The 21,513-nt window shown below is 33.4% G+C and overlaps 3 protein-coding genes across 8 annotated transcripts in view; 2 read left to right on the forward strand and 1 right to left on the reverse strand.

Annotated features, from left to right (window-relative positions):
• Nucleotides 1-446: 446 nt before the first annotated feature.
• LOC120637849 (leucine-rich repeat-containing protein 40) lies at nt 447-11,434 on the forward strand. 2 transcript variants are annotated; one of them, XM_039909883.1, is made up of 4 exons: nt 447-788; nt 10,042-10,185; nt 10,577-10,744; nt 10,889-11,434. In XM_039909883.1, exons 1-4 carry the CDS (start codon nt 629-631, stop codon nt 11,053-11,055), a joined length of 639 nt encoding a protein of 212 aa, XP_039765817.1. In that variant the 5' UTR covers nt 447-628; the 3' UTR covers nt 11,056-11,434. The 2 variants fall into 2 exon arrangements, with proteins under 2 accessions (XP_039765817.1, XP_039765818.1); XM_039909884.1 differs by lacking the exon at nt 447-788 and adding an exon at nt 8,995-9,414.
• Nucleotides 11,435-15,222: 3,788 nt separating this feature from the next.
• LOC120637932 (ATP synthase membrane subunit DAPIT, mitochondrial) lies at nt 15,223-16,131 on the forward strand. Its single transcript, XM_039910002.1, has 3 exons — nt 15,223-15,343; nt 15,472-15,559; nt 15,957-16,131. The coding sequence occupies exons 2-3, from the start codon at nt 15,473-15,475 to the stop codon at nt 16,029-16,031; spliced, it is 162 nt and encodes a 53-aa protein (XP_039765936.1). The 5' UTR covers nt 15,223-15,343; nt 15,472; the 3' UTR covers nt 16,032-16,131.
• Nucleotides 16,132-17,232: 1,101 nt separating this feature from the next.
• Nucleotides 17,233-21,513, reverse strand: part of LOC120637734 (probable E3 ubiquitin-protein ligase HERC2) — a 58,063-nt gene continuing 53,782 nt past the window's right edge. For all 5 annotated transcript variants that reach the window (XM_039909711.1, XM_039909710.1, XM_039909709.1 and 2 more), the window contains 2 exons: nt 21,149-21,261; nt 17,233-20,426 (listed from right to left, as the gene is read on the reverse strand). In XM_039909711.1, the coding sequence (XP_039765645.1) occupies nt 20,249-20,426; nt 21,149-21,261 (291 nt within the window). In that variant the 3' untranslated portion in view covers nt 17,233-20,248. The remainder of the gene's footprint in view (nt 20,427-21,148; nt 21,262-21,513) is intronic.

The raw sequence follows: 21,513 nt of genomic DNA on the forward strand, positions 1-21,513 counted from the left end.
TCATGGCACACGGCGAATTAGGCTGGAAAATCATTGTACCATCCAGCCCATCCTTTCACATTGAACTCGCAGTCATTATTCAATCGGCGATTAAATTACTAAGAAAAGTGACTCATAACGGGTTTTCAAAGACCGCTATGCCAAATGGTGACCGAACAAGACCTCCATCCGAAAAAAAAGTTTGTTTCCAAAAATCTCACGAGAATGAATACGATTTAAGCAGCATAGATACGATAAAAGAAAGATCAAACCTACTGAGAGTAGGTACAATTTACGATCCTTGTCACCCAAACATTTTCATACAGCTTCCGCAAGGAAAGCGTACATGCGTCAACTGCGTAGACAGTGCGAGCGAGACTGCACGTTTGTTGTTATTGCCATCCCGCTCACACGCCATGCTTCTTTGTTTTAGCGACGATATAAAGGCTGGGTGGAAACGCCGCGCTCGAATTTGCAAGCCTTGCCGTTCACCCAGGCGCTTTTGCGTTTCGGAGCGGTGTATGAAAAACAAATTAATAATATAAATAAACAAATAAGTGTGACTTTGGAATCTTGTCGGACCTATCGTGATAACTTAGCTAGTGATTGCTGGACTTAGGAGTGCAGTGTTCAATTATCAAGTGCAGTGATGAGGCCACCGACGGATTACGAGGGTACCAGGATGCCTGCGGAGGCAGAGGAAGGTGATACCAGGGTGCCAGCGATGATGATTTGCGCAAGGCTAGCCGGACGGGCCATCATCAGGGTCGTTAGCAGATGCGAGGATGCACAGGAAAATAGTCAATTAGGTCAGTGTTAAAAGACTTATTTTAATTAGATTTTTTATATAAAAATACCAACGACATGCATGCATTTTACCGTCTTTGAATAAGTATAACTCGCTGTAGTTATACTAATTCTAAGACTATAAAAACTGCGAACAAATCGCATCTAAATGAGTACAGCTTCACTGAAATTGATAGCAATATATATATAGATAGAAGTATATTCATTTTAAGATACATGGGTATATTACAACTTTTGTCGCAGAGGCTTCCAGCAAATTTACTATAAATATACAAAGATTACTGTAGATAATGCACTGGTGTATACATTTACCAATTTGCATATTAACACTAATCATTGTAAACTATTGTCCTGTATAACATCAAAGGAACCTCTAAGTACAAAGCCTTTTCTAAGTTAACATATAAGTATACAAGTTCATTAGACTCTATTTTTGCCTAAACAACAACAAAGGTTTACAAGCGTTCAACTAATCGCCCCGTTCACCTACTTCGCCGGTTCTATACTAAATTGTTTTTATCATATCTTATCAACTACTTAAATATATCTATTATTTGTTTAAGGTGTACATATAATATATGTACCTATCTATAATTATAAATGAAAACGTACCTTCACAGTTCACGCGCAGTTGTTGAAACAATAGGAATAACTCTATTGTATCCCTATACTAAACTGAATGGGCACCTCTTAAATAACGTTCGAACTTTTTTCTGACCTTGTCCATTTATTATATAGATTTGTATTCAATCAAATTAGTACGAGCTTAGAATCAGTTATTGATATAGTTTCATCTTCTCAGTAGAATCTGCCAGTTGAACCGAAGATAAAGTCCCTGCCACAAGCAGAGAGACTTGAGTTTCAAAAGTGTTTATAAAGTAGGCCTCAGTTTGAATTCGAATAAGAAACTGGCTTCGTAAGCGTGCAATGTTGTGCAATATGATACATCGGTAAGAACTACGAACATCTTTCATGATTACTAGAGCCATACCTACTTGAAAAACAAACCCTCGATTTGTTTTAATTTAACTAAGCAAACCATATTTTCAAAGGTCTATATTATTAAATTTCTTAATTACAAGGCGGAAAATTTGAATCGGCACGCGGTACCACGAAAATTAAACCAGTCTCCCTCTCGCTTGCAAGTTATTAGTTCTCACCGCGGCGCCATAACCGACAAAGTGTTTAGTTTATTATGTACAAAGTAAGGTCAGTCGGATACTTAATTATATGCAATTCGATAATGAACTGGTCGAGACCTTGACCCACTATCAATGCTCCATGCACTAGATTATCCAAATATATTTCTAGGCTATGTTTGTTGTGTGTCTTGTTAGACCAGGGCGCGTTTGGAGCCCTCGTAACTTTAGGTTTAAGTTGGCATACTTATCACCATCCTCTTACAATTATGTAAACATATATGTATGAACGCCTCATAAGTGCCTGTAACAGGCCTAGGGTACCTAGTTAGGTACTTAAATGTTTCTATCGTAAACATAATAGGTACACGGAAAAAATACGAAATGATAAAAAGGGAGCTATGATACTTATTTATAAATATATCTTCCGCGGCTTCGCTAAGGTAAACCCATCATAAAGGCATTTTGCGAACTTTCGGAAGTCCCAAATTGAAATTAAGGCAAATTTATTTAAGTACACTACCACTATAGGGCACGAATCTCCTTCAACAATTAGAAGAGGTTAATGCCACCACGCTGGCTGGTCCACCACGCTGGCCCTATGTGGATTGGTGGTCTCCACCAGCCTTAACAAAACAACAACAAAACCCGAACAACTAGACGAACGAGGTACTTTTTATAATCAAGCATGTTGTATTCACATCCGTATTCGCAAAAATTCATAAGAATAGGTATGGTATGGTATCTATCACAAAAACGTCATGTTATTTATTTTATTGAGGCAATTTCCGGAACAAAATGTAAAAGGGGTCAACTTGAAGCCGTAAGGATTAAGGAAATGTCGCATGATTTAAAATATTTATTTTAATTCGTTATATCACTTGGAGACCGAAATGCGAAAGTTGTGATGGATGTTTTAAAACCGTCCTATATTATCGGTATGGCGAGTTTATGGTATGTATTAAAAGTATATATAAATATTAAAGGGGTCACTTTTAAAATAGCTGTATTCTCCCTAGCTACTGAGGAAGCCAGTGTTGACAGGGAGCCGCAGGGTGATTACGTATCTCGCGACAGCAATGCGACAGGCGTAAATCTGCTGTCAAACGTCACTTTTCTATACAATAAATAAACAAAAGTGACGTTTGACAACAGTAATTGCAAGATTTACGCCTGTCGCATTGCTGTCGCGAGATACGTAATCACCCTGCCGGTCTACTTCCCAGTCGCCCGATGAAACGCTGTATAAAACAAATCATATGTACCGATGGGTTGAACTTAATTGTCAAATATGTCAAGAAAATAACACCAGTGACGGAAAAAATGAGGAGCAATAAGCTGCGTAGTATGGTCACGTAATGTCATGTTACCACAAAAATATAAAATACTTTTTACGGAGGACATATCCGTAGTGACCGAAGAAGAGATGTTTGGATTGGGTGATGTAAGATAAATGCATTTTAAATCATAGTAGAAGAGAGTGGAAGGAGAAATGTTGCACCGACCCCACTTTAAGGATAAGGGTAACAAGAAGAAGATTCCGTGGTCCTATTAGAACACAGCTGATGTTATGGTAATCACCGCGTATTTTAATAAATACATTGCACATTTATGCCGCCAAAAGTTTTGATTCATAAAAAAACGTGTGGAACGTTGTGTGGAACTTTAGTTTTTAATAGCATAAATACTGTACCTAACCTACCTTATACCCCATCGCAATAATAGGACCTACTTTCTAACTAGCCTAGTTTAATGAGACGTTTACGTAGGGTAAGTAATAAGAAAAGTATTTATTTTTACAAGAACCTAGGGCTTTTGCAAAACAGTGAAAAATAGTATGGTATACTGAGACAGTTTTTCGCAACCCACTGTCATACGAGCTAGGTTAATATAATGCTTTTGATTTCAATTATTAATTTCCCAAGGTTTTTTGCAAAGATGAAGAAACGGACAACAACTGGCTCTAGGTTTTAAATTATCCGATTCCTGCTTTCTAAATAGAGCAGTTAAAAATGTGGCAATTAATTATATACTTATTACTATTTTAATGCAATAACTTGAATTACATTTGTTGGTGATGTAAACGTAAAGTAGGTAAGTGTACATATCAAAATGGTGTAAACAGCGTTGTAAAGCGATGTAACTGTTGTGGGTGGTGACGCAAAATCATTCGCCGGTGAGCAATATGTCATCCGGCAATAATATTATGCAGGTACCTACTCGTGCCGATCGTATCCGGATACTCATGGTGACTAGTTCAGCTCGAATCAAGATTTCTGTGTATCTGTCTTTACAGTAAAGGTCTTTCACACACACGTTCATACGCACACACATACACTTCATCAATTTATTTAATACAGAAGAATTCTAATAAATTATCAAAACATATAATGTCGAAACATTGTTTGTTTTGACATTATTTGAAGCAAGTTGTTAATTAAAATAATAACAAACAAAATGAGTCTAATGTTTACTGCATATTTGATGCTGATCCGACATCTTTAGATGCTGCTATAAGATGGAACCATTAAAAAAATACATTTTTGATTTTTTGTGAGAGTATCTTTCGGATAAATCTGCCGGTGATTTAAAATGAAAATATTAGTTAGTCACTTATCTTCGAAAGTTTTTACATATACATAAGATTCTACCGATTACGAAACTGCTATGCAAGTATTAGAAAAGATTTAAATTAAACCAAAAAATGGGATAATCGCTCGTCATATTTACATTTTTCACTCCTGCAAGATGCATGAACATCTGATAAAAATCTTCTCTTACTAATTTTTCCAAGTAATATAAAGTACGTGTCTGCTTAGAATACTAGCTACATGACTTTGTTTTCTCGGAACCTAGGATCATAGTGTGATGTTAAATAAAATACCTTTCGATTCTATCTTGGTAGATTGAGAGAGATAGATCGTAGATGATAGAAAAAAAGTTACTGTTAAAAATTTAAAGGTGTCTACGAAGTCGAATCTTGGTCGTTGGACTGACTATGCCATAGGAAGGCATTACTGGTTTAGGTAGTTGTTTAAAATGAAAGAACTTTTACTTACCAGTTAAATAAACGTATAAACGTACGTTCACTTATACCAGAACAAAAACTTAACAAATAAGTATTTCTTTATTAATTTATAAACCTATTTAATATTGATAAAATAATGTAAGTATCAGTATGTTGAACTAACGTGTAACGCAATATGAGCGCAATCTATCGATACATGTTGCAATTTATGGACTACACTCTGTTAAGTCGAAATTATTTCGAAGTTATTTTATACTAAACGTCTACCTCTTATTATTATTATTATTATTTACTTAATAGCAAAGTCCTAATTGTCTGCGGGATAGTGATAAAAAACCGGCTAAGCTAAGCTTTTTAAAACCGATTGTAAAACCTCTTAGTTTTAGTTTTATGAGTGTCTGATACATAAATAGGGTACATTTAATAATATGCAAAATAAAATGTCTGGGTTCGTACTTTATCGTTGCCAAACGCACGCTCAAAAAAATTAGTTTGTTTTTATATATGCCATACTGTTTGTTTGCCAAACGCACGCTCAAGAAAATGAGTTTGTTTTTATATATGACGGCCGATTTGCGCAGAATGCAGCGACCCTGCTTTCTGAGTCCAAGGCCGTGGGTTCGATTCCCACAACTGGAAAATGTTTGTGTGATGAGCATGAATGTTTTTCAGTTTCTGGGTGTTTATATGTATATTCTAAGTATTTATGTATATTATTTATAAAAATATTAATCAGTCATCTTAGTACCCATAACACAAGCTACGCTAAGTTTGGGGCTAGGTGGTTATGTGTGTATTGTCGTAGAATATTTATTAATTTACCTATTTATCCATACTGTTTGTTTTTAAAGCTTATCTTCGGAACTGAAGTATTATATTTGGTTCCATCTCCGCCTATTTACCATCGAACTTCAAGGCATCGTAAGGATCTGCATCGTAACGTAGTTGATGTCCTGTCGGCTACCGTTTTCCCCGTTACCTATAATATGTTGCTCTAGTAAATCTAGTAAATCTCTTAAGTAGTTAGGTTGCATCGAATGATTGATGTTAGATAACAAAAGGAACGATATCTCCATAGAATATTTAATTATACAACGTAGTACCCCGTTGGTACTACGTAGAATACATAATAGCGGTAGTACCTAACTACAAATAGATTTGCCATATACTACCGTGACTATAGTATAGGACAACTATTCGTTTCGGTATCGTTGTCACTTCATCACTAGGACTTTGTAAGATAATGATTAGTATATTGATAAATGGAATAGGTTTGGCAGATAGGTAAATACCCACATTAATAGGTAAGAACCTAAATCATAAATTCATAGTTAATGTAGATATTCAATATATATAATAGTACATACTTCCTATATAATAGGAAGGAATATTTACTATAAGAATATTACTATAGTCCATACTGAGTTTCAGCTATTATGAATATAATTTATGTAAGGTTAGGTTCTGCTTTTAAAGTTTTAAATAAATATGTTCTTTGGAAATACATTTTCCATAAAAAAAACCTAACCTAACCTAGTACTTAGCTATCTTTACGCAAATTCGCGAATAAATAATGTAGGTACTTAGTGATAAAAGTAAGTATATAACAGTAGGGATTTACCATAGTAGTATACTTATATTTATTTAGGCCTGTGTTATTGTTGGTACACTCAATAAAAAGCCCAGTTGGCAGCTGCTTGTAGACATCGTAATCCCTAATATTAACTAACGTTATTTGGAGATCTGCCTACATCTGCGCAGTTTCCATACGCGTTCACCAAAAGCAACGCGACTCGATTTCGGTCGCGTGCGCGTAATGTATTACCGATTCGAATTATTAAATCCTTGACTTCGATTTTACATGAGAGATTTGGTAAATTATACTGTTAACTATGTTACTTAACTGATTATGTAAATTAGTAATGATCATTGATATTGTAATCATGTAGGTGATCCATACGTAACATTTAGGTAAAGATTGGATATTAATAATTATTGGATAATAATAATTCTCTTCCATACTATACATCTGACAAGTTATGCTGGCATATTACTGGCATTCAAGATTTCCTGGGATTTAATTTTCAAAATGATAGATTACCAAGAAGAAGCCAATTCTGTATATAACATACAATACATGTACATATAATCTCTACATAACGTACACCTACCTACCTCTATGAAGGAAGATTGGCACAGTGGGCACCCTGCTTTCTGAGTCCAAGGCTGTGGGTTCGATTCCCACAACTGGAAAGTGTTTGTATGTTTTTTTAATGTATGGGTGTTTATTTGCATATTAATCATAAAAATATTCATCAGTCATCTTAGTGCTCATAACACAAGCAACGCTTACATTGGGGCTAGATGGCGATGTGTGGTAAAAAATAATGAAGTATCAGTCGATCAATCTTAAATATAACTACATTGAGAAACTAAACACTTTATTATAAGTTATATTATTATAATAACTAAATACCAACTTACATACCTATTAATTGCTACGCACTGCTGCATTCATTAAGTGGAATCTAAGTTAAAATGCTTTTTTAGATTTTCCTCATTCCACATTGCATCCATATCGACTCCCGGAAGACAGTGCGAGCACAATGAATGTGCTAACACGCGGAAGGTAGCAGACACGCGCAGTCACATGGATTTATTGCGTGCTACATACGAATACGTCTATTATTAAAAATCTTGTTCACATTACGACGGGGCCATAGAGAAGAAATATAATGATGGAACGCAACTGGCCACGAAATGCACATTGTAGAAAAAATCGCGCTTATTCGGGAATCGAACCCGTTGCACTTAATCGATTTATTTGCTATGTCGCAACAAGGTACTGCTATCATACATAACCTAGACAGCAGGTGAATTACCTTCTGTTTACTATTCCAAGCGGTTTTATCTTACGGAACCCTAAAAATCAACGTGACATATTAACAAGTGCACAATGGGTTGCTATCATAAACACGACAAGAAACGTGTTGGCCTTAATCGAACAATTTATTCCATAAACAACCAAACTGCTTTGAGGTCTTTGTTCTTTTAATCCACTTCCTCGGTAATCGTAGCAGCAGGAAGGCTAGGAACGCATAATATTATATTTAAAAGGATTGGTAAAATAAAATTGAAGTTCGTGATCAGTTGTTTTGAAGTTTCATCAAACAACTGCAATCAGCATACAATTACAAACTCCAGTTTGAAATCCCTTTGAATTAGATAGAACAGATAGGTACTTAGTTTGCCAATGTTGACATATTAACTTGTTGATTAAGGAGGACACTAGCCATCTATAAACTATTTATTGTTCTTAGATTAAACAATTGTAACATAGGCGTCGCAAGGCTCAAATATATTTATTTATAATTACAATTTTAGATATATTAAATTTTTTAAAATTAATTTGTGCTCAATAATTTATAAATAACTAGCTGTTGCCCGCGACTTCGTCTGCGTTTGATTTTGTTTATTGATGTGGCATTCAATTTAGTTGTATTTCTAAAAAAATTTAAAGTATTCAGAATTGCTAAGCCTTAAAGAGGGGTTTGCTGCTGTCCGCTGAGAAGTTCTGTCCTCTATCTCCAACCACTTTCAACAGATATACACAAAGATTGGGCAAAACACATATTACTACCTTCATAATACAAAAATATAGGAGTTGTGGTGTAAAATCGTCAAACACTTTCATCCCCTCTCCCAAAGGAATCGTCTTAGGGCTTAAAGACGGGATAAAAAGTCCTATATTACTTCTAACACTTCCAATATAATATAATAAATATGTGTAGTAAATAATAGAATATGTGTACAAAGTTTCATGAGGATCGGTTTAGTTGTTTTCGCATGAAAGCGTAACAAACAAACTTACATTCACATTTATAATATTGGTAGGGATATAAAATCAAAGCTTATTCCAAAGTATTTGATCGGGAAGATGCAATGCAATTATTATTTCTAAACGAAACTGTCACTGCTTACTGTATGTCAGTGTCACGATAAATTTTCAAATGTCAATGTCTCTTAGCCAAGATTCAAGAGTTAGCTCAAGAGAAAACAAAAACATTACATTTCGAATTACGATTGTAAATCATATTTAATTTCAAGGAACAGCCTGGATCAGTACCAACCTGTAACATACCAAATTCGTGTTCACAAATTCGATCGTTAAGTTCACAGATAATAAGAAATAATATATCTTGTAACAGTTCGCAGAAACTAAATTGTTATAAATAGATTATTTCTGGATTCTATGAAGTAGGTAGTTGAACTACATAGGTGTAAAAATAACCAGTCGAACGCTCCATGCAATATTTCGAAGACCTCGAAAGTGAAATTCGGGTTACTGCATAGTTTTTATCGTATTCAAGAATATTTTAAATAGTCCATTCGAAACAATGGCTTTGGCTGTAACACGTGTGATATTAAGATGTGAAAATGCGCAGGAATCTCAAGAGTTAGGTAATATACTGTGACCTCAATTTATATATTTATAAGTTCATCATTATCATACTTATTTGACAAATAATGTTTACTATGAATCTGTTCAATAATGCTGAAAATTTTTTTGGATGTTTGTTTTAATACGCTAATGACTAGACTAGTCGAATTTTCAATCCTTGAGAAAGGTTTAAGGCTATTTTATATCATAAAGTTATCAGGAAAGTTAGCCAGTATTAAACTACTTCAAAGCATCAGTAAAATCTTTTACAAGGTTTCTTTAGAGGCCAAAATGCAGAGTATTATGTTGCATTATGTTATGTATTGTTGTATTATCTTGCATGATCTGCAGTAAGTATCTGTTACTGCACTGTAATATGCACAGCAGCTATCATAGAAAATAAATATTTCTAAAACTAAACAACTCCCAGCCGTGATATTACTACATTTTCTTGGTAAGCTAAATAAGTAAACGAAAGTAAAGAATGGTAATATATGTATATATACATATATGTTTATAGCAGACTTTCATATTTGCCTTGTCAAATGTCCATACTGAGTTTCAATGTCAAATCAAGAGCCTTTTATGATGAGCTTTGTTATAAAATTAAGAAAATCATGTTAAAGTATGTCACATATTTGTTACAGATCTATCAGAATGTCAACTTATGCAAGTTCCTGATGCGGTTTACCACCTCATGCGTCACACAGAGCTCAAGAGCTGCGATCTTAGTGGGAATGTAATAACAAAGATTCCACCAAAATTCACTGTTAAGTTTAGTTTAATTACAGGTAAGCTATTTTATGTTTCAACTTTTATGCATTATTTATTGTACTTTACTTTTAAAACTGCCATTTTGTGAACATTTTCTATCACATTTTTTACACAAAAAAAAAATTATATAATCAAAATTGACCTATTTACAATTTTTTACAAAATCAGTAATTTAATGGGCTTTAATATAGGCAAAAATTAACTAGTGTTTGTTAGTTTAATTATCTTATCTTAGTTTAATTACGTATCAAACTCTAAAATAATTTTATGACTTGTGTTGGTAGTTTGTTCAAGAAAAGAAATCCTTCAGTATTATAATAGAAAGATAACTACATGCTACTTTTGTGTTGTGTTTTTTGTGTTATTTGGTCTTTCTAAATGTAATACAATCTTTGTCTTTTGTTTCAGACTTAAATCTGTCAAACAATCAAATGGCCAAATTACCTGATGAACTTAGCACACTGGCATGCCTCCAGCGCCTCGACATTTCGCACAACACATTTGTGGCCCTTCCACACATTGCCTGCCAGTGCCCAAGTTTGCACACGCTTCTAGCACACCACAATCAAATCATTGGTACTTGAATTATTAATTATGTTTTATGTAAAGGTAATTTCAAAGAAAATATAACATACTTCTTTTGCGCAAATGAATTCTTAAAATTATTTTAGTGATGGCTTATGGAAAACTACTTTAATAAATATTTTGTTTTTATTGCAGAAGTGGATGTCGACAGATTAGCGAGATCACGAGCACTTGAATATGTAGATTTAAGTGACAACCCTATTCCTCCTCGAACACATGAAGAATTAAAGCAGATTACGCGACCTTCAATATCCATTTCTGAAAGAGAAAAAGAAGATTGGGAAGAGGATCTCTTAATATAAAAATATAACTTCCTATGTACAAGACTTACATTCAAGATATTTTAGATATAAATGTAGGAACTGGTGCAATATGACCCAAAGGGTGAAAATGACTGGTCCTAACTCAACTGTGATTTAGCCTTGTGCAAAGAGAATTTTAAGCTTGTCAAAAGCATAGTGATTAGGGTCTTGGGAGTATATGAATTATTTTTAATTTTAGAAAGATGTAACCAGTGCTTGATTTATAAAAAACATAATAATCTAAAATTAAAATCTTAAACTTGAAATTGATATGTGGGATGCTGAAAGTTAACTGTTTGATAAATTTCAGTCATCAATATTTCTTGCTCCTTAACATGAAAACCATGGCTTTATTGTGTGGTATGATTAAAAAAAAAAACAAAAATTGTCGATTTCTAAAGTACACTATGTGCTCAAGTGTGTGGGTAGTACTTAATTATTATAAGATAAATGCTATGAAGATGACTATGTTATTTGTATTTTTTTATATAATTTAATTTTTATACATTTTGCTTGATTGTTTACACAAAGATGACATTCAAAGAGAATATAGAATATTTAACTTTATAAAATTATAAAGATTAACTTTGTTAGTATTTTTTTTCATTTTATTGAATACTAGTCCATTATGATAATTAGGTTAAAAAGCCAAATATTCTCACCCAGTGAATTTGAGATTATAAAAATGAGGGCAATTATTTTATAAAATGTATTAAGTATTTTGAGCTTTGCAAGTTTTATACGATTTTTAATTAAGCTACAGTGATCTTAGTAACTTTGGTGGTGCTCAAACCTTAAATGTGCTTTGTATAGTTAAAAAAAATATTTGACTATTATTATTATAAATGGAAACATGTTTAAAAATAATATTATCCATTAAGTTATAAAAAACAATTTTGCCGATCCAGTTTTCATTGCCAGATTGTAAAAATAACTTTGCACAACGTTACTATTAAAATCGTTACATATGCGCCTTATTTTCACACTGTTGAAATGAGTATACCCACTTGTCATTAGTGCATGTCAAATAGTAATCGTTGTATTTAGAACGACCGACGACTCTTTACGACCTCTCAGGCGCAGCGGTGAGCTCTCGTAGTTTTAAGTGGTCTGTGGTTGGTCCCGGGTTCGATCCCCGGTAGGGCAATTTGACAATTTATAATTTCAGAATTTTCTCGGGTCTGGCTAGCGAGGCTAGTTACAAACCTTATACAGACAAGGACAAAGACGTACCGCTAAGCGTTCAATGTTCCGGTTACGATTAAAAAATTTTAATCATTCAAATACAGCCTTGTTTATCGGGATAACCTTATCTAACAATTTAAATTTGGTAAATTGTAAATTTAAAAATAAGATAGTATTTTTGTAGGTGTTTGTAAATAGTTATAAATTACAAATAAAACACCACCCAGTTATTTAATAAATGCGTTTATTGCTTAAACCTGAATGAGTTTTATTGAAATATCTTGGGATAAACATGTAAAAAAGGTAACACTTAAAGTTCGTTCGCACTAATAGATCCTGCGCTTTCTAAGTGGCTACCAATTAATGCTAAGGGTGTGCGTCGGCAACTTCAAAGCCTGCACATACAGTATACCCGTAGTATGCGGTGCGTCGCGGTTCGGAGGATTCAGTTAGATTCTGGTTTTTAGATTTTCCGTTGTTGCATTATTGTTGCTGTAAAAATTTGTATAAAATGTGATACTAAACGATTATATAAAGTGTATTTTTATTTATTTTCATATAGTTTCCAAAGAAAAGTGAGGGTGTGCTTACTACAACCTATTTCTATTAGACGAACTTAATGTTGCAACTGCTTGACGACATCTCAGGCGCATCGGTGAGCGTTGTGACTGTGGGAGGACCCGAGTTCGATTCCCGGCATCAGCAGTGGCAAGATTCGGCAGTCAGATTTTTCCTTGGCCTAATCTGATGGGAGGCTTCGGCCGAGGCAAGTTACCATCAAACCTCCAAAAACGTGCAACCTAGCTATTTAGCATTCTGGTAGGACATCCAATCTACGCGATGTTTAGAGCCTTGTTTATCGGGTTTGCGTGACCTCTTGTTACATGATAAGGTACTGGTCACTTATTAATTATTACATAAACCCAAAAACAATGGGACCCTAACGCACGCTGTTTTCGTATAATAAGATACCTTGTACCTATACCAAACAAACACCCCACCCTATTGAATCTCTCCTTGTATATCAGTTCCTCCTTCATCTGAGTTGTTTAAATAATTCTAAATAGCTATTAGTAAATTATTTACAAACAGTTTTACATCAAGTGTGGAGTTAGACCTAGTGTTTATGGGTTTGTTCTCGAAAACCACCCATGAGGTGCTTGTATCCTCTTTGGGTTATAGTCAATTTTGAAAAAGTCAGTAGGTATCTATCAAACCTTTCATGTTTTAGGTAGAAAACAAAATTTCGGTCAAACATTGTTAAAAATAAAGTGTCATTTTTCATTTTACCACAATAGTTGCAAATTTCGGAAAACTAAAAGTGCATTGAATCTGATTTGAAGTTATTTAATAACGATGGCGGGCGGAGTAGAAGATGACCCAAACTTGAAAGGCTTGAGTCGGTATTTCAATAGCGAAACAAATCGTGGACGAGCTAATGTGAGTAGCCTACTACCTATATATTGGTATCTATCTATTACCGGCGATAAAGTAGCACATTAGTACGCATCATTGGGGATCGACTATGGAGGGTAGAGGTAAGGAGAGTCATCTGTGTATATGAAAAAGTGTCGTCAAAATGTATTAAATTAGGATGGCGCCACATTTGCATCAGGGTAACTCTTAAAAGAAGCGCCAAATATAAATATTGTTAGAGTAGGCTTGAAAAATAAACAAGGAAGTATGGAGATACAAGGAAGTACGGTTATATTTACCACAATATTTTGTACAACGTAAGTTGTTGAAATTCTCAATAATTAACTACTTTAGTCGATAATGACGTTAAATTTTTTAACTCGGCATACATCAATTCATCTACGATTGCTACATTCATACCATACCCTGTGCATCCACCAGCGCCATTGTGGAGGATTTTTGAACTGTTATTTAGCGCAACAACTGGACACTTTTTCAACTTTTCTCCCATATAAGATGACTCTCCTTACCTCTACCCTCCATAGGGATCGACCAATGGTGCGTTTACTGGTGTAGGGTTGCCATTCCACCACTTTGAGACCCTAACGTCCATCAGTTCTCCGAGCTATGCAACTCACCCATTGTGAGGTGACTCGTTGAGCTATGTCGGTAGCTCTAGTTCTTCTACGAATCTCCTCATCGGAGAGATCACGTTAAGATCTCTCCGATTTGATCACGTAGAGATACTCCTAATGTAGCTCTTTCCGTCGCCCGCTGAGTGACTCTAATCCTTCTAATATGGCCCATAGTTACCGACCACGTTTCAGATCCTTTCATAATCACATTCATTCACAATTGACCCAAGTTCGGGAGGCAGAAAATCATCGAACCTAGTGAAACAATTTGTAACGAATCTCGAGAACAACATGTAGACCTGTCTCAACAGCGAGATGGGTATGTAAGTAGTTCTTCAGTAAAGTGTTGTCACTGTTGTGAAGAATAGAACCACCACGCTCCCGTGCCATGCCTCTGGTGTTGTGCCTTGGTAGATTACTTGGTTTAAACCTAACTAACATCGAATCGAATACAACATATATTTTCTGGTATTTAACGATATGCACTTATAATAAACTATAAGGTCAGAACCTTACACCGTATAGTTTATTAGAAGCGTAAACCCTAGCGTATACCGTAGTACTTATATTACAATGAGCTAATTTCAAAAAGAATTTACAAACCTGACTGAGGTAGTTCCGGAGCTTAAGGCAATGAATCATACAAATTCCTGAACTCTATTAAAAATAATATGCGTACTTAAGTATGGTAAAGCGCATTTGATGGAGTCATGATAAAATGACTCCATAATGTATTTGATTAATTGACTTTAATATAAAAAACATGCTTTTCAGGTTTCAAAAGTAACGCTAGGAGGAATCGCATTATATTACGTTTACTACAAACTTTTCAAGAGCAAAAAGAAGAAATCGACAGTCAATTGATTTTTAAATAGCAATTTAACTACTTGCTGTTTTTTTATGTGTACTTTACACATAAAAAATAGTAAAATATCTAGCATAAAATGAAACGCATTTTCATCTGTCACTGTCAAACGTGAAACGATCAGCCGATTGCTCTTGTCGTTTTCGAAGTTTTCTTGGAGGTTGTAATTACATAATTTCAATAGCAGGTATTTTTAGTTCTATTGTTTATTTTATTCGAATCTAAAGCAAAGCAATATAAAGTAAAGAACTGATAGAGAAATCATTCGCTGTTGGTATTGTTAAAATTACTTAAATTGTTTAATATTTGTTCTAGAATGGCTGGAGCAGAAAATGTCGATGATTCCCAATTAAAAGGACTTTCCAAATACTTTAACAGTACCACAAACAAAGGCAGAGCAAACGTAAGTATTAATAATAGAACTTCGTTTAATACAATCTTACTGTATGTTGAGGTATCTCATTCCTATTTTCTTGGGATAGTAAGTACCTACTTTGTGAGGAATCTTCATGAGATGACTTAGTTCTTTTATAAAATATCTACAAACCTGACAGGTAAATTCATTTATCATTAGTTGTTATTTTGTAGGTTATTTTTATATTATTTTTTAAATTTAAACATTTTAATTTTATAATGTATATTTTTATATAATAAAAGATACTTTTATTAAATTTACTTGTCTATGTTTTAGGTGGGTTATACCAAATTAACTAAATAAAAGTTCAGAAAAGTCAGCCGGGTAAATGATTTTAATGTAGTTATTACAATTTAAAAATAACCTTATAATTCTTTCTTTTCAGTCTGCGAAGGCAACCTATGCAGTCTTTGGTGTCATCGCATTATACTTTGCATTGAAGCCAAAAGCAAAAAAATAAAACAATGTTAAAGTTATTACTCCATTTTTATTTAAGCAGTTTCTTTAAGAGCAATGTTTAATTGTCTAGTGTGAATAAATAAATAATCATGTGAAATAGCTTTATTTTGTTTTCCTATATTGAATAATCTACCACTTTATATTGAAAATTCTCAATATTAAGTAAAAATAATCTTCCACTCAACTAACCAAAAGGTTAAAAATTCATGCTCAAACCAGAATCTGCCTGTGGAGCATTGTTAGGTATTTAAAGCGTCTTATGGATTGCATTTGCACTCTATTCAGTAAAATTTAACAAGTGCATGACTGTTTCTGTTTGGTCATATTTGAATTCTACAAACAATGTTGAGATGGTTATAAAATAAGGCAATGAAGAATTTTGTAGAGCCTGGATTACAAAAACATTAAAACTTTGAAATTAAATCTTTTCAAGTTTCTGTCTTCAGATTATTTTTTGTTAAAATGGTCCTAATTATTAGTTTTCGAAGGAATTAACCTTGAATGAGATTTTGAAATAAAATCAAAATGGCAAACCATAGATAAGCCAAAATCCTTATTGCCCTTTGTTTTTTAAATAAAATAAAATTGCAAATTGCATGTTGAAAATGAGGTTGCTACTTTAAGGATAACTAAGTTCATCAGTTCAGAGTTACTAGAAATAAAACATGTATTTAATAAATATTGATTTAATTAGAAATATAGTGTAGACAATCATTAAGTAGCATTTTAAAAATAAAATATGATTCACAGATCCACAGTAATTGAAAGTCTAAAGACTTTTGAAGATAGAAGAATGCCCGAATATCCTCTATCACTTGCTACCCTTAAATAATATTCTAAAGTAGAAAATTTCATTCATTTTATAACCTCAATTAGTGCAGCAGAACATAACTGAAATAATTTCTGTGTTTAATAACTATTAAATTTTTATCTCTCAAGTAAAATAAAATTCATTAAGGAACAAGTTTTTCGTACACCTAATTATTCTCTATTGGGCATTCTCCTTAACGAAAAGGATTAACTTTGGTTTAATTTAAATTAGGTTGATGCTGAGTGGGAAGGTCTTTTTCAGTGTCTGGTCATTATTTTTATAACCTACTTATTACTTATTACTATGGGAACAATCCAATAACAGATTATATTTTCTATTATCTTTATTCCACTCTTTCACTGAAATAACTTAAAAGAAATAAAAATAACAGTATGAATTGATATAATTTATATCATTGTTTTTTACAACGTAAGCACTGTCCAGCTATTAATTTCCTGGTTATTCTTTGGTGAAAAAATATTTGGATACAATTTTAAAAGCATCACAAAATATTAAAATGAATATTTGTGAACATATAATAGGTTTAAGGCTACATACTTCGATTAAGAATAACAAAGCCATATGGAATATTACAATGGATTATTGAGCCTACTACTATGTATCAATATATTTATGTATCTTATTTTATATTTATTTTGTGCTTTCTAAAAACTTTTGTAAAAAACGTTAACACTAATTCAAGCACTAGCACCAAACTATGTAAATGTGTGTTAGGTATCTGTGAGAACTGCAATGTAATATTAAAATGAAGTTAGTTACCACAATTCAAGGTGGTGTTTTATATTTAGAAAATACGATTTAAAATGACAACTGTCTAAAATCATTACAGTGCTACTAATACTACAATTCCGTATACTACATACAATTATAAATTACACAGTTAACTGAATAGCTTGTATCATGTATGATGGTTTCAAAATATTTTTTGTGGACAACTAAAAATATATACAATAAAGAGAGTACTAAGATATAATGCATAAGGAGAGAGAAGCATTATATTGGTGAGTCAACAATATCTTAAGGTGCTTTTTGTAAAATAGTTATTATTCAAAACATATTATAATATTTTAATTACAATAAAATAAATAAGTAGGTATTAAAGTTTATATCAAGCCCTTTATATTAACAATCTGACTAGCATTAATTGCTTGTTCTATATAAAATGCACTTTCTAAATTCCGTTCCTATCTAAAAGCCAACAATCACAAACAGCTAAATCCATTCGTTGCATCTGCTGTACACTGGTATCAGTCATCGATAATTTGACGTCACACTTTAAAAATACTTTAATACCTATAGATTTTCAATCCATAATACTTTGTGAGTGCTGCAAAGTTATAGTTAAAAAAAACCTAAATATCAAAACTTTCATAATACTAAAAGGATCACACAAACTCTAGCAAAAATGTAGGTTGTTCCAAAATTATACATTTGTTAGAGGTTTATTAAAATAGATTCATTTTATTTGTTATAAAGATTAAAATATCAAGCTTATATATATTGCGATTTAGTTAAATAATTATCGAGCATTGGAATTCAGGCATACTTAGTTAAGACATACTTTACATCTTTTTTTTATCGATAAGTTCCGAAAATCTTTTAACGCGTATACAAACTACATAAGATCACTTAAAGCAAACCCTTGCGTGCTTCGGTAACAATAGTATGGATGGAATGCTTTTAATTGCAAACAAGCGATATGGTTAGTAACTTTTGAATGCCTTAAACAGCTACATTAAAATATCATTGCGTTATCGAGTATTCAAAATGATCAATGTAGCATTTAATACGAGAACATAAAGCTAGAGTTTAATTTAAACATCCCCGAGTAACATAGGTATGTCCGAAAGGAGACAGCATCAATGCACAAAAGGTGGAACCTATTAATAATTTTGGATTTTTTTCTAATTATAATTTTGGAATGTTGTTGAGACTCATCAATGTAGTAGATAATAGTCATTGCGTTTAAATAGCAGTAATGTTCTAATTCACTGCAATTATATTTAAAAATCGATACATCATAATAGTTTCGCATCCAAATAGTGGAAGCATTTTATTGCATTAAAAGTTAGTACTTGTATAAATGGATGGAAGAATTACGTTAAATATTCTTCTCAGTTACATCAAGGGTCTCAAGCCCGATGCGTTTCGTCTAGACGGTGAGTTTTTGTAAAACGGAGTAGTATAAAGAACACCTTTGCTCCACTCATGTTTGATAATTAATTTGTGTTTATGTGAAAAATAATCAAATAGACATAGGTCGGTTAGCGAAAGCTAGCCCTTTCTTTTGACATCCACGATAGCTTAATCGTTAAAATACTCCATTTGATTTTAATAAAATTCAACGCCAAATGGACTTTATAATTGTAGCCCAATTATAAAATACGTGTCGCAAATGTTTCGCGCGATTCCTTTGTTTTCAATGCTAGAGTGGATTTGTAAAAATTTAATTTAGAAAACCCAAGGATCGGCAGAAAATATTTTTTTTTTATTCTGCTAACTATTACAATATTCGACAGGCATCAGTCTAATAATTCGTGACCCTAAATGGGATGGATTGTCTAGTTCAACAAACCATATTACTTAGTGATTAATCCGAGGTTTTAATTAACATCATTGAATTTTTTTGCTTATTTTTTATTAAATAACAACTTTATAAGCAAAAAATTTAAACGTGACACTTTAGTAAAATTTTATATTGTGTTTTAAGTGATTTGTTGAACTTTGACATCCAATACTTAATTATTATACACACACATATAAAAGCGGATTATTCGATATTTATGTCAGTTTTACTACTTTTTTATTTGTCAATATCAGACAAGTCTGTCTAACTGCCATTTTTACATGGTAGACATCATGCAGGCAAACCAGCACAAAAATGCCACAACTGGCATCGCTTGCAGTCGGTAGTTTTGATGAGTAATTGACGGATTAATTTATATTACAGCGCATGGAAAAACCAACCTTTGCCTGACGCACCTGTCCACCCGGCACAAACGAGTATAACAGACACATCCAGTTTCACAAGTCTGTGAAAGTGGATGTGTCTGCGTCATATTTTTGATACGAGAAACAAAAATTCACGCACACGCGGTTCAGTTATGACAACTTAGGTCTGTATAAACAGATGCAGTCGAAATTCGGTGTTGTGTATACCCAATTTTAGTTGAGTTGACTGTCTGATACTTCGCGCATTTAAATATCCACCATAGTCCTGAGGAAGCAAAACTTGCCTTTATATACCAACGCCATATAAATCTATGAAGGAATCATGTGTATCCGCCACTCGTCTACCATGTAAATTATGGTAATAATGTCAGGGCACGTTTATTCTCGCAGTCTTGTCTTTCGTGGCTCGGTTTAGCACTTCACGTAAATAGACTTCATAGCCACGTTGGTGCCCTGGTGAGTGAATAAAGTACAGGTGGAGGAATCGACGTCGGCATTGGTGTACCGTCACCTTCAGAGTCCGATTCTTCTGAAGAGACCCTTTCGGCGGCGCTGAGTGCCACGCGTGCGTACTCGTCCGTGTCGATGCTTTTGCAGAAGTGTATTGCATATCTAGGAGATAGTTTAGTAATTATTAGTTATAGGAATAGGTAGTGTTATTATGGGTCACCAATCGCAAACAATAATAATATGAATAAGGCTTGTATGACTCAAAATATTAGATTCTGACAGTTTCTCGGGTAATTTTGTCAATTTTTACGTTATGATCACCGTATACAATTTTTACGTACTTATACCGCCTGAAAAACATTCGATGGCTCTAATTCTTGTAATGACACAAATTTTGCTGGTCTAGATTTAACGCTTATTATTGTTTAAAATACATTCTTTATATAAATATATTTAAGGCTTCCAATTTTATTTTATTGTTTTTACTCCTGTAATATTCGTTTGAATTTAGTTTTAATTGTATAAATTGAAACCTATTTGGATTTAATGGCATATCCATATTAACAAAAGGGCACATATTTCCTAATCTAAGGGAATCATAGGACGTATTCTACTATAATACAACTTAAGTACTCAGTGGACTTTATATGACACGTGAAGAATTAAGCCACCAACTTAAAGTACAGAAGATGCAATAGCCAAGAAAGGATATCACGACTTAAAATCCAACCCTTTACAAGATAAAGTAAGTGTTGGAAGGTTGTATATAAATCCATTTTATTCTATTTCCCGACGCCAAAATTGGCATTTATGTTAAAAGTGTCAGATATTATAGATAGGGTTGTTACATTGGTTTTGCACCTTTGGTTTGTAATGTTTCTTACCTTAACTTTTCTCGTAATACGCTCTTGCAGGAATACCTCGGCATCTTTAGGAGGAAGAAACACGTATAGCTCTCTGGCAAAAAGTGATCTGGTGGTTGGTACTTGTCGAGAACCTAGATAGAAAATTCAATACATTAGAAAACTAAAATATTTTTCGCACGGCGCGACTTAGTGCGGAATGGAAAAGTTAGGAGACGAAAGGAAAAATTGTACCCGAACGCTTAATCGCTTAGCTGCACGTCTTTCTCGGTAAGGTAAGATGGTAAGATGGTAACTAGCCACCACCCAAACCTCGCACTAGACGAGACCATGGAAAATTCTCTATTAAATAAAAGCTCTATTATATGGACGGCCGATTGGCGCAG

This window comes from Pararge aegeria, chromosome 4 (genome assembly GCF_905163445.1).
Source record: "Pararge aegeria chromosome 4, ilParAegt1.1, whole genome shotgun sequence".
In the NCBI taxonomy this organism is placed as follows: Eukaryota; Metazoa; Arthropoda; class Insecta; order Lepidoptera; family Nymphalidae; genus Pararge; species Pararge aegeria.

Coding starts and splice junctions, on each gene's coding strand:
- LOC120637849 (XM_039909883.1), top strand. CDS start 629: ATGAGGCCACCGACGGATTACGAGGGTACCAGGATGCCTGCGGAGGCA. Junction 789..10,041: donor ACAGGAAAATAGTCAATTAG/GTCAGTGTTAAA, acceptor TATTTGTTACAG/ATCTATCAGAATGTCAACTT. Junction 10,186..10,576: donor TAAGTTTAGTTTAATTACAG/GTAAGCTATTTT, acceptor CTTTTGTTTCAG/ACTTAAATCTGTCAAACAAT.
- LOC120637932 (XM_039910002.1), top strand. CDS start 15,473: ATGGCTGGAGCAGAAAATGTCGATGATTCCCAATTAAAAGGACTTTCC. Junction 15,560..15,956: donor CAAACAAAGGCAGAGCAAAC/GTAAGTATTAAT, acceptor CTTTCTTTTCAG/TCTGCGAAGGCAACCTATGC.